The sequence below is a fragment of the Capra hircus genome, chromosome 2 (assembly GCF_001704415.2).
Source record: "Capra hircus breed San Clemente chromosome 2, ASM170441v1, whole genome shotgun sequence".
Taxonomy (NCBI): domain Eukaryota; kingdom Metazoa; phylum Chordata; class Mammalia; order Artiodactyla; family Bovidae; genus Capra; species Capra hircus.
The window spans coordinates 91,817,888-91,830,811 of NC_030809.1; the positions used below are offsets into that span (position 1 = coordinate 91,817,888).

At 42.3% G+C, this 12,924-nt stretch overlaps 1 protein-coding gene across 7 annotated transcripts in view; it reads right to left on the reverse strand.

Moving 5' to 3' along the window:
* ARL5A (ADP ribosylation factor like GTPase 5A) overlaps positions 1-8,510 on the reverse strand; it is a 57,314-nt gene extending 48,804 nt beyond the window's left edge. For all 7 annotated transcript variants that reach the window (XR_001919567.1, XR_001919564.1, XR_001919565.1 and 4 more), the window contains exon 1: positions 8,147-8,510. Coding sequence is in view for 1 of the 7 variants with exons in the window: in XM_018063008.1 (XP_017918497.1) it covers positions 8,147-8,192 (46 nt within the window). In the remaining 6 variants the exon portion in view is untranslated. The remainder of the gene's footprint in view (positions 1-8,146) is intronic.

The following is a 12,924-nucleotide window of genomic DNA, read 5'->3' on the forward strand; positions in this document are numbered from 1 at the left end:
AGCTTTTGCAGTCAGGTGGTAGATGTTTTTCAAACACAACATTCACCATTAAGAGGAATTCCTAATGTGATATAGGTACTTCCTGTTACACAAAAATATGAAGATCAAGTAAACAGAAAAAAAAAAATTGTTTTAAATAATATACGTTAGCAGGCCAGTGCTTTCTTTTTTAGGTTGCACAGCATGTGGGATCTTTGTTCACCAATCAGGGAGCTTGCACCCCTTGCAGTGGAGGCACAGTCATAGCCCCTGGGCCACCAGGGAAGCCCCAGAAAGTTTCAATAAAATCAGTTTTGTCCAGTCACTTGTATCTTTGAAGAGCAGGCAGCTTAAAACCACTAGCATCCTAAAGTGATGTGACCATGCTCCCCCAAAACAAGTTCTTAAAAGTCACTTAAAAAATGCAGGGCCCAGTCTATTTCGTCTTTAGAGATGACTAGGGTCGCAAAGAGTCGGACACAACTGAGCGACTGAACTGAACTGAACTGAGGGTGAAGGAACTGAGAAAATGAGAACTACCTGACAAGGGCAGTTTCTCCCTAAGGAAAAGTACAGGGTGACTGGATTAAAATCAGAAGCATGGGCTTCCTCAAAGAGAGTGTTAAAAAGGCAGTGGCAAATCCATCTTCACACATGAAGCGCACACCTGAACAGGGGCAGATTACTAAGTCCTTGGAGCAGGGGAACCTTTATACCTGGGAGGTTTTTAAATGACATGGCAATTTTGCCTGACTCTATATTTTTCTATATCCTCAAACTGAGCACTTCCCCTGTGATGACAGATATCTTTTTCAGTTCTAGTAATACTAGCAACTATAAAAACATTTTAATATAAGCAGAATTCACATTGGGCTATTCTCTGACCTCCGACTTTAGTTTCCCACTTGAATAGAATACCAGTTTTTAATAATATAATTCATAAAACATCAGCTTATTTTTAAGTTTCAGGAATGTTATTTTGTTAACCTCTTTGTATTAGCTGCAGCACTAAATTTAGACAGACTTGCCAGTACTCAGGAAGAAAATACAATTACCCCGACCAATGAGAGAAATGGTACTCTAAAAATAGTACGAAATTAATAGGGGCAAAACCAATACAAATTTAGGCAAGGATCTATACATAACTACACAGTAACTAAAAAATGTGTGTGTTTATAAATCTTACACTGAGAGATCACAAATACAATAGCATTATCTCTGGCAAGGTCCTTGGTCCCTAAAGGTGGTTAAACACTTACTCTAACCATGCTGCCATTTTTCAAAATATTCTGCAATTTTCTCTTGCAATTGCTTTCAGAGCCTGAGACACACTGTTTTGAACACTCCCAATGGTCGCTGTTTAACCCCTGAAGATGAATCTGATTTTAAAAGGGGAGGGGAGTCATGTGGTATCATCTCAGTCATAAGGTAAAAAGCAGTTAAGATGAGTGTTACCTTTTCATTATTAAATGAGGTGTGATCCCTAAATGATAATTTTAAAATATGCCTCTAAAAAAATTCTAAAAGTAGTTTCAAAAGGTATTTGAAAAAGTAATCAGTAGAAAACTGGCCTCCTAGGCTAACTGCTTTTAGGGGACAACCCTAACTGGTTTTGTTTTTAAAGCGGTCTCCTTAATTTAGCCAGGCCCCACAGGACTTAATTCTTGATTTCAAACACATTTTCTACCATTTCTGTGAGGAAAGACTAACTAGGCAAAAAAAAGAAAAAACTAAAGAAGGATCTGTGTCATACCTGACCACAAGATGAACTTGATAAAGTCAAACTACTGTGAACCAACCATTGTGAAATAACACACATACACTGAGATAAAGCAGACAGCACAAGAAGCTCACAGTGGGATCTCATCTTCTCCTGACACAAGTGGAAGATAGGATGGGTTGAACAGTTTCAAGATACAATGTCTTTTACAAGCCACTGAATGAATGAACTAGAGAATCAATAAGACGAAATTAGGTCACACAATTTGGTGGATAAAGATGTAAAGTCTTGTTAAGTCTTTCTTCACTAGTGCCTAGAAATAAAAGCAGCACACTAGGGAGAGAAGGCATAGTTGATGATACACGGCGAGAATTCATGCCTGGTGTGGTAGAAAATAGACAGGAGAAAAGAGTGTCAGAGATATTCAGAGACGAAGTAAAGAAGCAGCTCAAACCACTCTCCATACTGGAAGCAACCTCCCTCTTCTAACTAATGTTACAAACTCAGTGAATAACCGTCACCTACAAAAGCATAAATATGCAAATATTCCCCCAAACTCTTAAGACATAAAGCAGATTTCCAACATCAATCAAGGAAATACAAGCTAACGTATTTGAACACATGAAGGTCTTTTAGCAGCTAAAATATTTTAAAAAGAAGAAAGGATCTCAAATCAAACGTGCTGCTGCTGCCGCCGCTAAGTCACTTCAGTCGTGTCCGTGTCCGACTCTGTGCGAGCCCATAGACGGCAGCCCGCCAGGCTCCCCCGTCCCTGGGATTCTCCAGGCAAGAACGCTGGAGTGGGTTGCCATTTCCTTCTCCAATGCATGAAAGTGAAACGTGAAAGTGAAGTCGCTCAGTTCTGTCCAACTCTTAGCAACCCCATGGATTGCAGCCCACTAGGCTCCTCCGTCCATGGGATTTTCCAGGCAAGAGTACTGGAGTGGGGTGCCATTGCCTTCTCCGTCAAACGTGCAGAATCCAGAAAACCTCTGGGGAGCCCCACGTTCTGTGGCTCAGTCTTGAGATCAGGACAGTCCAATGAGGCCACGAGTCAGAGGTCCTTCACCTCATCATCCCTAACACCCACAAGCCACATTCAATACCAACTTATATCTACTTCCTCCCAAGATTTGTTTTTTCTCTATTTGAATTTCTGTGTTTTTACAGTAAAGCAACATGGCTATTTTCAATAGCTTCCTAATTCCGAGGTATAGCATGTGGGTCGCAGTGAGAACTATAAGATTAAGACATCATTGTGCAATGGGCTCAAAGATAAAGATGCCAAGTCAAAGGTGAAGAGTTGGTTTATCCCCAACTATAGGGTTAGAGTATTCACACTTTCTAATAATCAGCCTTCTCTGAATAGCCTTAGATTCTTTCACCACTTCAACCTGTTTCTCTCACTACCAGGATAGAAGAGCCTTCTATGAAAAACACATATTCCAGCTAAAGTGTTACAATGCACTTCAAAACAAATACTACATAGAACCTAAAATACAACGTGTATACAACAGAGACTTATTATGTGAAAATGTAACAAAACTTTTGGCTGTTTCAATGCTTTGATGCCTGTGATTTATGACAAGTTTACTACTTAGTATGATTTTTCTTTTAGAGTATCTATGCCACAGCATTCTTGCAGTTTTTCAGATAAGCCCAAACAACTGTACACTTGTCACAGTACCTGGATGAATTTTGCATTATCACCTGGGCTTTAGTCTCCCAATCAATACTTGACTCTCTTGTCATCAAAATGCTTGTTTCCCTTCATTTCCTTCTGATATACTCAGGAAGCCTACCAGTTCTATTTACTAACAGGTTCTAAAAATCAATATGTATCCTGCCAACTACCAGTTAGTAAACTAAGCAAAGAGAAAAAAAAAGTCATCGTTATCCTGGAGAATTTCTATCTCTGTTAATCATACCAAAGCTAGAAAACACAAATACTAAGGCAGATAAACTGAGAGTCACCCTGATTCTTCATTCTCACCTCATATCCAAACTAAGTCCCATGGATTCTGTCTCACAAGGAACAAAAAATCCCATTTCTGTCAGGTATACTATAGTTTTCACAGGTCTTAACACAGAATCTAGAGTAAACCATGTGCTTAATAAAGTATGAATGAATAAATAAATCAAAATTGGAAGACATAAAGGTTAGAAGGGAGATAACCGATAAAGTCCCTCATACTAAAAATTCAATTTGCAAAATCTAAAAGCATCATCAATTAAAAAAAACAAAGTTTGAAAATAAACTTGCAACTTACAGCAATGGTAGTGAAGTTTCGGTTAGAGGGGGAACAAAAAACTTGGCTGGATGAAAAGCAACAATTATACATGACAAAAGTAGAGATCCAATTAGGAAACAGAAACCACATAGCAATTTGAACTTGAAAATAACTACTCCAGAGGACTGGAGTAATGAGGGACTGGCTAACAAGAAATAACAATAAAGATTAAAGGAATGACAAACACACAGCGCTCTCACCACCCCAGGGCTGAGACAGGGCTTCTCCCCACAGCTCCCCAGGACTGAGATGCAGACCTTGCTGAGGGCCTGGCCATGGCTCACTGAATGTCAGAGAAGTAGCTGTGTGGACTCGCCGGTGGATCTTTCTCGAAATCCTCCCTCTAGCACGCTGGGGAAGGCTGTTCATTGGGAAGTGCTTCCCTGGAGGACCTCCATTCTGAAACCAACTGAAGTGGGTACTACAGGAAGCTGCTGTAACCACTAGACAGTGCAAGAGCCAGCGGCTGGAGAAGGCGTCCACACTGCACAAGCAAGAGAGGGCCTGCTGAGAGGCGCATCGTATCCAGAAAGAAAACCCCCTCCTCTTGCAGCGCCACCTACCAACAAAGCCTGACACCATGCCTTTAAAAGACTAGTATTTAAAGACCCAGCTCTGCATGCACAGAGCACACCAAAAAGGTGAGTTTGGAGCTAAAGTTTTAATAACTGGCACAGTTCACCCCTTTGGCTACTCAGCTTCTATAGATGCTTGTTTACATGTTTGAATTCCCACACGATGAAAAGAACAACAGAAGCAGAGGTGGCTTTCCCAGCACCAGGTCCTGCGGCACCAGCAGCTTCTACAGAATTCATTCACAACGGATCATTCCTTTTCTGTGAGCTAATCAGGAGAATGAAACAATGCTCCCCATGAGGAAACTTCATAACTTCTTTCACAGTTCACATGAGAGTCTAAAAGTTCTTCCTTTCATCTAACATGAATCCTTCTTATACAAAGAAGTTTTTGTTAGGTTTCATGGGTACCAACTCAAGCACTAGATGATCCTGGTTAAAGTCTCAATCTAAAGGGGCTTCCCAGGTGGCACTAGCGGTAAAGAATCCACCTGCCGATGCAGGAGACTCAAGTTCAATCTGGAGAAGGAAATGGCAACCCATTCCAGTATTCTTGCCTGGAGAATCATATGGACAGGGGAGCCTGGTGGGCTACAGTCCATGGGGCAGCAAAGAGTCAGACACAACTGAAGCAACTTAGCACCAAAGGTCTATCACTTTTAACTGTAGTGCCTGGAACAAATACCTAATGTTTCTTTGTCTTAAAAACTGGAGACTATCAGGCTCACAGGGTTCTTATTAAGAGTAAATCAATTAAGTGAAGACTAAATTAACTGCATGAAACACATAGACCCTAACCTTGCAAGTCAATATTAACTGCTATTATTTTATCTATAAAGATGAAGTTAGCTTATCTCCCCCCATAAAGGCAGGGGGTCTTGTCTGTTTTGCTCTCGGTCTACCCCATCTGCATCTCTGTGTCTCCAAGCATTGATAGGCAGGTTTTTTTTTTTTACCACTAGTGCCACCTGGGAAGCCCTCTACAACAGACCCCAGCACAAAACAGGTGTTCAAAATACTTGTTCAATGAACAAATGGAGTTCTGATCAAAAGCCCTTCTATACTAAAAGATACTAGTGGCAACTCTTTCAAGCCCTAAAGTTGTTAAGACTTAAAGTTTAGTAACTGAGAAACAGCAGTGGGGACTGGGGGCGGGAGGAGAATTCACATGCAAAAACGATGCCAGTCACTTCTGTAAGGCCGGTGTCAGCAAAATATTTCTGCAGTATTTACAGTTGCATCACCCAGGAAAATCATTCCACTGGTACCTCAGTTTCCTATTTTCAGGAGAAAAGAAAACTACTTCAAAGGACTACAGAAACTTAATGTAAGCATCTAGAACAAACTTTGTACCTTATTAATTCAAGTATCATGTAAATGCAACCTCTGGGTTTTCAAGTCTGAGCAATATACAATTAGTTTTCACTATGTACCCAACCTAGCTAAGCTTAAATTGAAAAAGCCAGTCTAAAGGGAGACAGCGATGTCACACAGTTTGTTTCGTTCAGCATAGCAAATTCTGTTATCCCTCAAAACTTCCAAGAGTTTATGCGAAAAGAACATAGGACGGTGTTCTGTATCTTCTGGAGGTAAAATAAATTTTAATGCACAACTAAAAGACCAACAAGTACCTGACAGATTTAAAGTGACCCTGCTGATAAAACAATCACAGCATTTAACAGGAGATAGTTTATTCATATTTTCATAATGCTGACATCTAAATTTCTAGAACTTCATTAATTTCTTACTATTTCCCAATACTGAAAAAAAGGTCCAGTCAAAAACCACCACAAAATAGAGGTAATAAGAACACTACCCAGTGATTTTTAGTGGTAACAAAGCACACATCATTATTTAGTACTGTCCAGTAGCTGCTGGCAAAGTTCAAATTCTTTCTTCACTAAGAGAGACAATTTTATCATTGACTCAAAATAGAAAGTGGAGATATCTAATTTTTCTTGCAGGATTATAGATCAATTAACAACCTTTCTAAATTTCACAGTAGAGTCGAAATACTAGCTTTGCTAAAAATAATACAAAACTACGGATTTAAGCATTAAAACAGACTATCTACTGTAAGTACCACCAGTATCATGGCAATGTTAAGTTTCAATTCTTAAGACCTACAGATTAAGTTTTCAGGATTTGTGGGCTCCATGGTCATACAGTCAAGATTTCCTTCTACTCTAGGTGAGACCCAGACGGACAAAGGTTAAGTGACTGGTTTCTATTCACCCTTCTCTCAACAGAAACAGCTGGCTAGAGACAGCGTATATTAGAAGGGGCTTTCTCCAGTTCATGAAAATTCTCCACAACATTTGAAAATCATTTGAAATGTTGCTCTTCCATTTAGTATCATGAGATCTACACTATCATTATTTTTTAAAAGATAAACTAGAGATCACAAGTTCCAGTTCTGCTCCCTTCCCATTGCCTTCTTGCAGGAGCAGCTGGATCACCAAGGAGGAGGCAGGGATGGTTGCACATAATAGATGCCACCATTCCTTTACGTCTTTACTGGAAAATTTTGGGCTGTGACAGTAACACCAGCTTCACAGGAGGAAAACACAAAGTTATTGACAGCCGGGATGATGAATCACCCAACTTGAGTTAAAAAGAAATGAAAGTACACCAGTAACTATTTTGTATCTTAATGGCTGTGTTCTTTTTGTTAAAATTGCATCCTCTTTCCCCCAGTTTTACACCTGTTTTTGTAACAAATGTCAATAAATCTGATCTGCATTTCAAGGTAATGTTTGAGCTTAGATGAACTTAAGCATCTCTTATAAAACACTTCATATCTGGTAACTTACTGGTCACTTACAGTTAACAGATGTTTCACATGGTATGATTTTTAAGTGCTTTCAGTGATACTTTTAACATTTTAAATCCATTCATAAAAACCTCCACTTAAGAAACAAGAAACACGAGTAGGAAAATGACCTTAAGCTTAACCTTAAACACAGATACAAATCTGGCAAACGGAGAGAGGAACATCACTACTCAGGATGCAGAAGAATCCTCCCAAGGCGTGGGGGAGGAGGAACGGGGAGGTGGAGGCGCGAGGAAGGCTCATAAACCTGAACGTACCGGCTAAGTCAAGAGAGATTTCTCGTGTTTTCCGCATTCTGCAATCCTCGGTCGCTCAGGGGTGCGTTTAGGGCCACAACCTATAACCTTCATCCCAGAGAACCCCAGTACTTCGTGCTGTGCAAACCCAATCGCCGAAGGTAAAAGGACGGAAACGTGAGCCAGGCTGGGCCACTCAAGGGGCGTCGAACGTGGGACAAGAGACCTTTTCCACTCCCAACAGAAATCGGAGCAATGGGTGTATTTGCGGAATGGAATTCTTAGGAAGGTCTCCTAAGACAAAAGGGCAGCGAGTCGGGAACCATTCCCGAGCTGGGAGTGGGATCGACCAGCCCCAGGCCCGCAGCCGCAACACCCCGCACTCAGCGCAGAGACCGCGCGAGACCGCAGCGCCCACATTCCGGAAGTATTCGGAGACCCCCACCCACCCACCCACCCGGCCACGGGTGACCCTCTCCCCTACCCGTACGCGCTCGGCCCGAGCCCCTCACCCTGGTGATTGAACAGTCTCCATATCCTGGTGAAGAGAATTCCCATTCTCGGGCAGCGGACCCCTCTCCAGCCACCCGGGCCGCCTGGCCTCCCCCGGCTCAGGCTCAAGGGGAGGAGAGAGACGCGCCGGAGCCTCCGTCTCTGCCGCTGCTGCTGCCGCGCTGGCCGTCAGCCCGCTTCCTAGGAACCGGAGAGAGGCCGAAGCCCAGGCCGCCGTGCCGTGCGCGAGGCCCCGCCGCTGCCGCCGCGGCTCCCGCCTGGCTCGCGGACATCGCCGCCGCGTTGTGTGCGACGAACCTCGCGGGCCACCGTCCTCCCCCAGCTCCTCTCCGGCGGCTGCGGCGGCGGCGACCAGGCGGGCGGGGGAGGCGCGGGGCGGGGCGGAGAGGACGGGAAGGCGCAGGCGCGCGGCCGGAGGGGCGGGGCCTGGGAAAGAGCGCCGGCCTGGCCCAGGCTTACTTGTCAATAGAAGCGACCTGTAGGCGGCGGGACTGAACCCCAGGGTCAGGCAAAGCGGGCTTCGGATTGGGGCAGGTGGCTCTGGACTGCTTGCTTTGGCGTTTTTTCTACCTTTCTTCTACAGAGCCATAGTGTGAACAAGTCATCAGTGCTCTTCCCCAACCTTGCGCGCATACTTCATCAAAAGCCCCACCTCCTAGCCTTCGAAGACGTGAATTCCATCAGGGTCTTTAAAAGCCTCTTGATGAAAGTGAAAGAGGAGAGCGAAAAGGTTGGCTTAAAGCTCAGCATTCTGAAAACGAAGATCATGGCATCTGGTCCCATCACTTCATGGGAAATAGATGGGGAAACATTAGAAACAGTGTCAGACTTTATTTTGGGGGCTCCAAAATCACTGCAGATGGTGACTGCAGCCATGAAATTAAAAGACGCTTACTCCTTGGAAAAAAAGTTATGACCAACCTAGATAGTATATTCAAAAGCAGAGACATTACTTTGCCAACAAAGGTCCGTCTAGTCAAGGCTATGGTTTTTCCTGTGGTCATGTATGGATGTGAGAATTGGGCTGTGAAGAAGGCTGAGCGCCGAAGAATCGATGCTTTTGAACTGTGGTGTTGGAGAAGACTCTTGAGAGTCCCTTGGACTGCAAGGAGATCCAACCAGTCCATTCTGAAGAAGATCAACCCTGGGATATCTTTGGAAGGACTGATGCTAAAGCTGAAACTCCAGTATTTTGGCCACCTCATGCCAAGAGTTGACTCATTGGAAAAGACTCTGATGCTGGGAGGGATTGAGGGCAGGAGGAGAAGGGGACAACAGAGGATAAGATGGCTGGATGGCATCACTGACTCGATGGATGTGAGTCTGAGTGAACTCTGGGAGATGGTGATGGACAGGGAGGCCTGGCGTGCTGCAATTCATGGGGTCGCAAAGAGTCGGACACAACTGAGCGACTGAACTGAACTGAACTGAACTGAATACCTTTATCCTTCAAATCTCGACGCCGACACCCAAAAGGGTGGCTTTACCTAAGCAGTGGCCTTATGGCCGTCCTGTACTTCAAGGTTGTTCGCCTTCCAATATCCTTCCACTTGTAGATTAATCTTGCCCAAAACAACGGTCTTGATTTGTTCACTCCCAGGTTTAAAAATGTGTAGTGGCACCTAAAGCTGTTTGAGCAGTAAAGTCCAAATACCTTAGAGATATATGCATTGACTCCACAATTTGGCCTCAACTGTCCTTTCCAGCTGTAACTCCCATATTCCCAGCTGGTTAAACAGCTGGTGAAATGCTCTCTCTGCTCTTTAAGGCTTGCACACCTTGAGCAGCTGTGTCGCCTACTATGCAAGTGTCACACTATTTCAGCCAGCCTCTAGTGTGGGGTACTTACTTAGCTGAAAGCTAGAATACGAGTGAGTCATTAAGTAACATAGCAAACTTCTTGTTTTACGTGTTATTTTTTTTAGCTGGGCAAGTTACTTAGCCTCACCAGGCTTCCATTTTGACATATGGAAGCAGAGGGTTTGTCTCTAAGGTCTTTTTTTGATTCTAGATCATTGGATGTCTATGATAATTAGTCTGTAGTTATTAGAGTCAAGAGGTGGGAAAACAAGAAACCAAGGTTGTTTACTTCTTCTCTTCCGCAAAGAAAAACAGCTCCAACCCATTCTATTCTCTTTAACTTCGGTAAAAAGGAACAGAAAAAGGTAAGAGAGCTGTAAAAGTCATTTGGAACTGCTCTGTCCCTCATCTGCAAGAGCTGAATGAAATGAAACAAGATCGGCAATGAACTCCACCTTCCCACCCCACTTCTCCTAGTCATACACTATCCCATGTCAATATATAGAAAAATAACCCATTTAAGGAAGACATTAAAACAGTCTACAGTTTTTCTTAGTTGTCTGACCTAGAAAGCTTCTACCTATAAAACAAAGGGCAACATTGAGGACTGAAGCATGTCTCCTTTTAAACAACTGTTCAAAAAAACTCCTTTGGTTTCTTTTGGGGCTTATGGTTAAACAGCCAAAGTTTATAGGAGACATATGAAGGGAAAGAATATTACAGTATTAATTTATTTTATGGATTATGGATTTAATCCATTTTAATTTATGGATTGTTATATTTATATTTACATAATAAAGTACTGTTTAGAAAAAAATTGCATAACAAGTTTATATTAATTCTCTTAATATTTCCATTCTTGCACACTGTAGATAATGCTTTTGGCAGCTCTAAGACTTTTTACAAACTCCTCATACATCTGTGTCAACTTATTAAATGGATGTCATAGCCACATTAACTTAGGAAGTTAGGGCTTCATATTTTACAAACCTACATTATTATCCGGGAGATGGTCTCTCAGCTTATTTTTTAAGTATCTCTCAAAAAAAAAAATGGCAGGGCAGGGAAAAGAAGTTTCCCTAATGCAGTCTTGTCCAACTGTAGGACCCATGGGTGAAATACAAATTTGGAACTACTATAGAAGTAATTGGGAACGTTTGTTGAATGTTTATGAAACTGTTTGTAAAAGGACTTGTGAGACTTTTTAAAGATTAATTTATTCATGACTATAATGATGGGCAAAATATCATTGGAGAGACTTCTGCTTCCATACGTAAGAGAGAGGGGTGGTCTTGAATTACACTCCTACCACTAATAAATAGGAAACTGTTCAAAATAAGAAAACAACTGTTTTCAGATATTGGCCAACACCCAGCACGGGACTGAGATCCTTGATAAGAGACACAAATGGGGATAGTTTTATTATTATGTGGATTTCTGCCTGGAGGCAATCCTAGCTAGCTACAGTGGGAGTGGAAACTCAGATAGAGTCTGGCAATCTCCTTGAGATGAAAACAGAGAGAGATCAAGGCTACTACAATCTGTGAAGCAGAGTGATTGAAAGGAAGACGCTATCCAGATAAAATCTTCAGAAATCTACATAGGTTGAGCCTTTGAGCCTTCGGCTGCATATCAGTCTGTATGTGTGTAATGTGAAACCAGTACGAGGCTAGTCCACGGGGCTAGTCAACAATGACTCGAGGAAAAAGCAAGCACTGAGGAGCTATAAAACAAGTAATCTCCAGAGATAACAAAGGACCGGTGTGAGGAGGAGACACAGAATATATATAGGACATTCAGCGGATACCCCAGAGGCCTTAAAGAGGAAGTAAGTTAACCTAAAGATAAATCTTACTCTGTGTTTGTGTGTTAGTCGCTCAGTTGTGGCCAACTCTTTGCGACCCCATGGACTGCAGCCCACCAGGCTTCTCTGTCCATGATATTTTCCAAATAAGGATACTGGAGTGGGTTACCATTTCCTTCTCCAGGGGATCTTCCCAACACAGAGATCGAACCCAGGTCTCCTGCACTGCAGGCAGATTCTTTACCAACTGAGCTACAAGGAAAACCCTAGACCAGTTTTAAAGGAGGTTAAAAACAAACCTTGAAAGGATCAAACTATTCATAGTTGTCTATCAAAGCAAGTCCAATATTCTTCACAGATCAAGATGACAAGATCAAATCATTCACAGTGGAAAATTTACAATACCTTGAATCCAATAAAAATTAGTGGACATTCAAAGAAACATGAGTTATGACCCATAACCAAAAGAAAATTGCTCTACCAAAATAGATACAGGCCCAGGGAAGTTAAGTGATTGCTCCAACACCATAGCTTGTTACTGCTGGATCTAGGCTTTGAACCCAGCCAAGGTTAGAGGCCACAGTCTAACCAGTATGTTAATCTGTACGTTGTATGACAGGACAAGCAAGACGCTTCCCTCTGCAAGTATCTCATTAGTGGAGATGTACTGATTGACTTCAGACACAGGGCCAGGCTGATGGAATGATTGCAATGAGCTGCAGTTCTTCCAGTTGGAACTTGCAGTTTGTTGGTGGAAATTCCTTGACAGTTGGGGCATCCTTATTTAGTACATCTCCAATAACTGAGGTACCATTCACTCAGTAATATTTATTGTATTTCAGGCATGGTTATGTATGCTTCAGATGCCTACCAGCTTAAAAGCATCTAATATATTTTTTAGATACAAGTACTTCAGAGAGAAGGGTTATAGTGAGCTTTGGTTTATTCATTTTAGTTGTGTCTAACAACCTATGCTCTGCCTATTTTCCATGGGGATGGAGGGCAGATGGAGCAAATGTGATATTGCTTGTGAAATAATTTGGCTATGATAAATCACTGTATAATCCCAATGTTGTGTTAATAATAAACACAGAACACATTTCTTTTGAACTTATTGTACACTGAGAGAAAAGTCAAGTGTGATCAAGTCATAGCACAGACACTTGACACTGA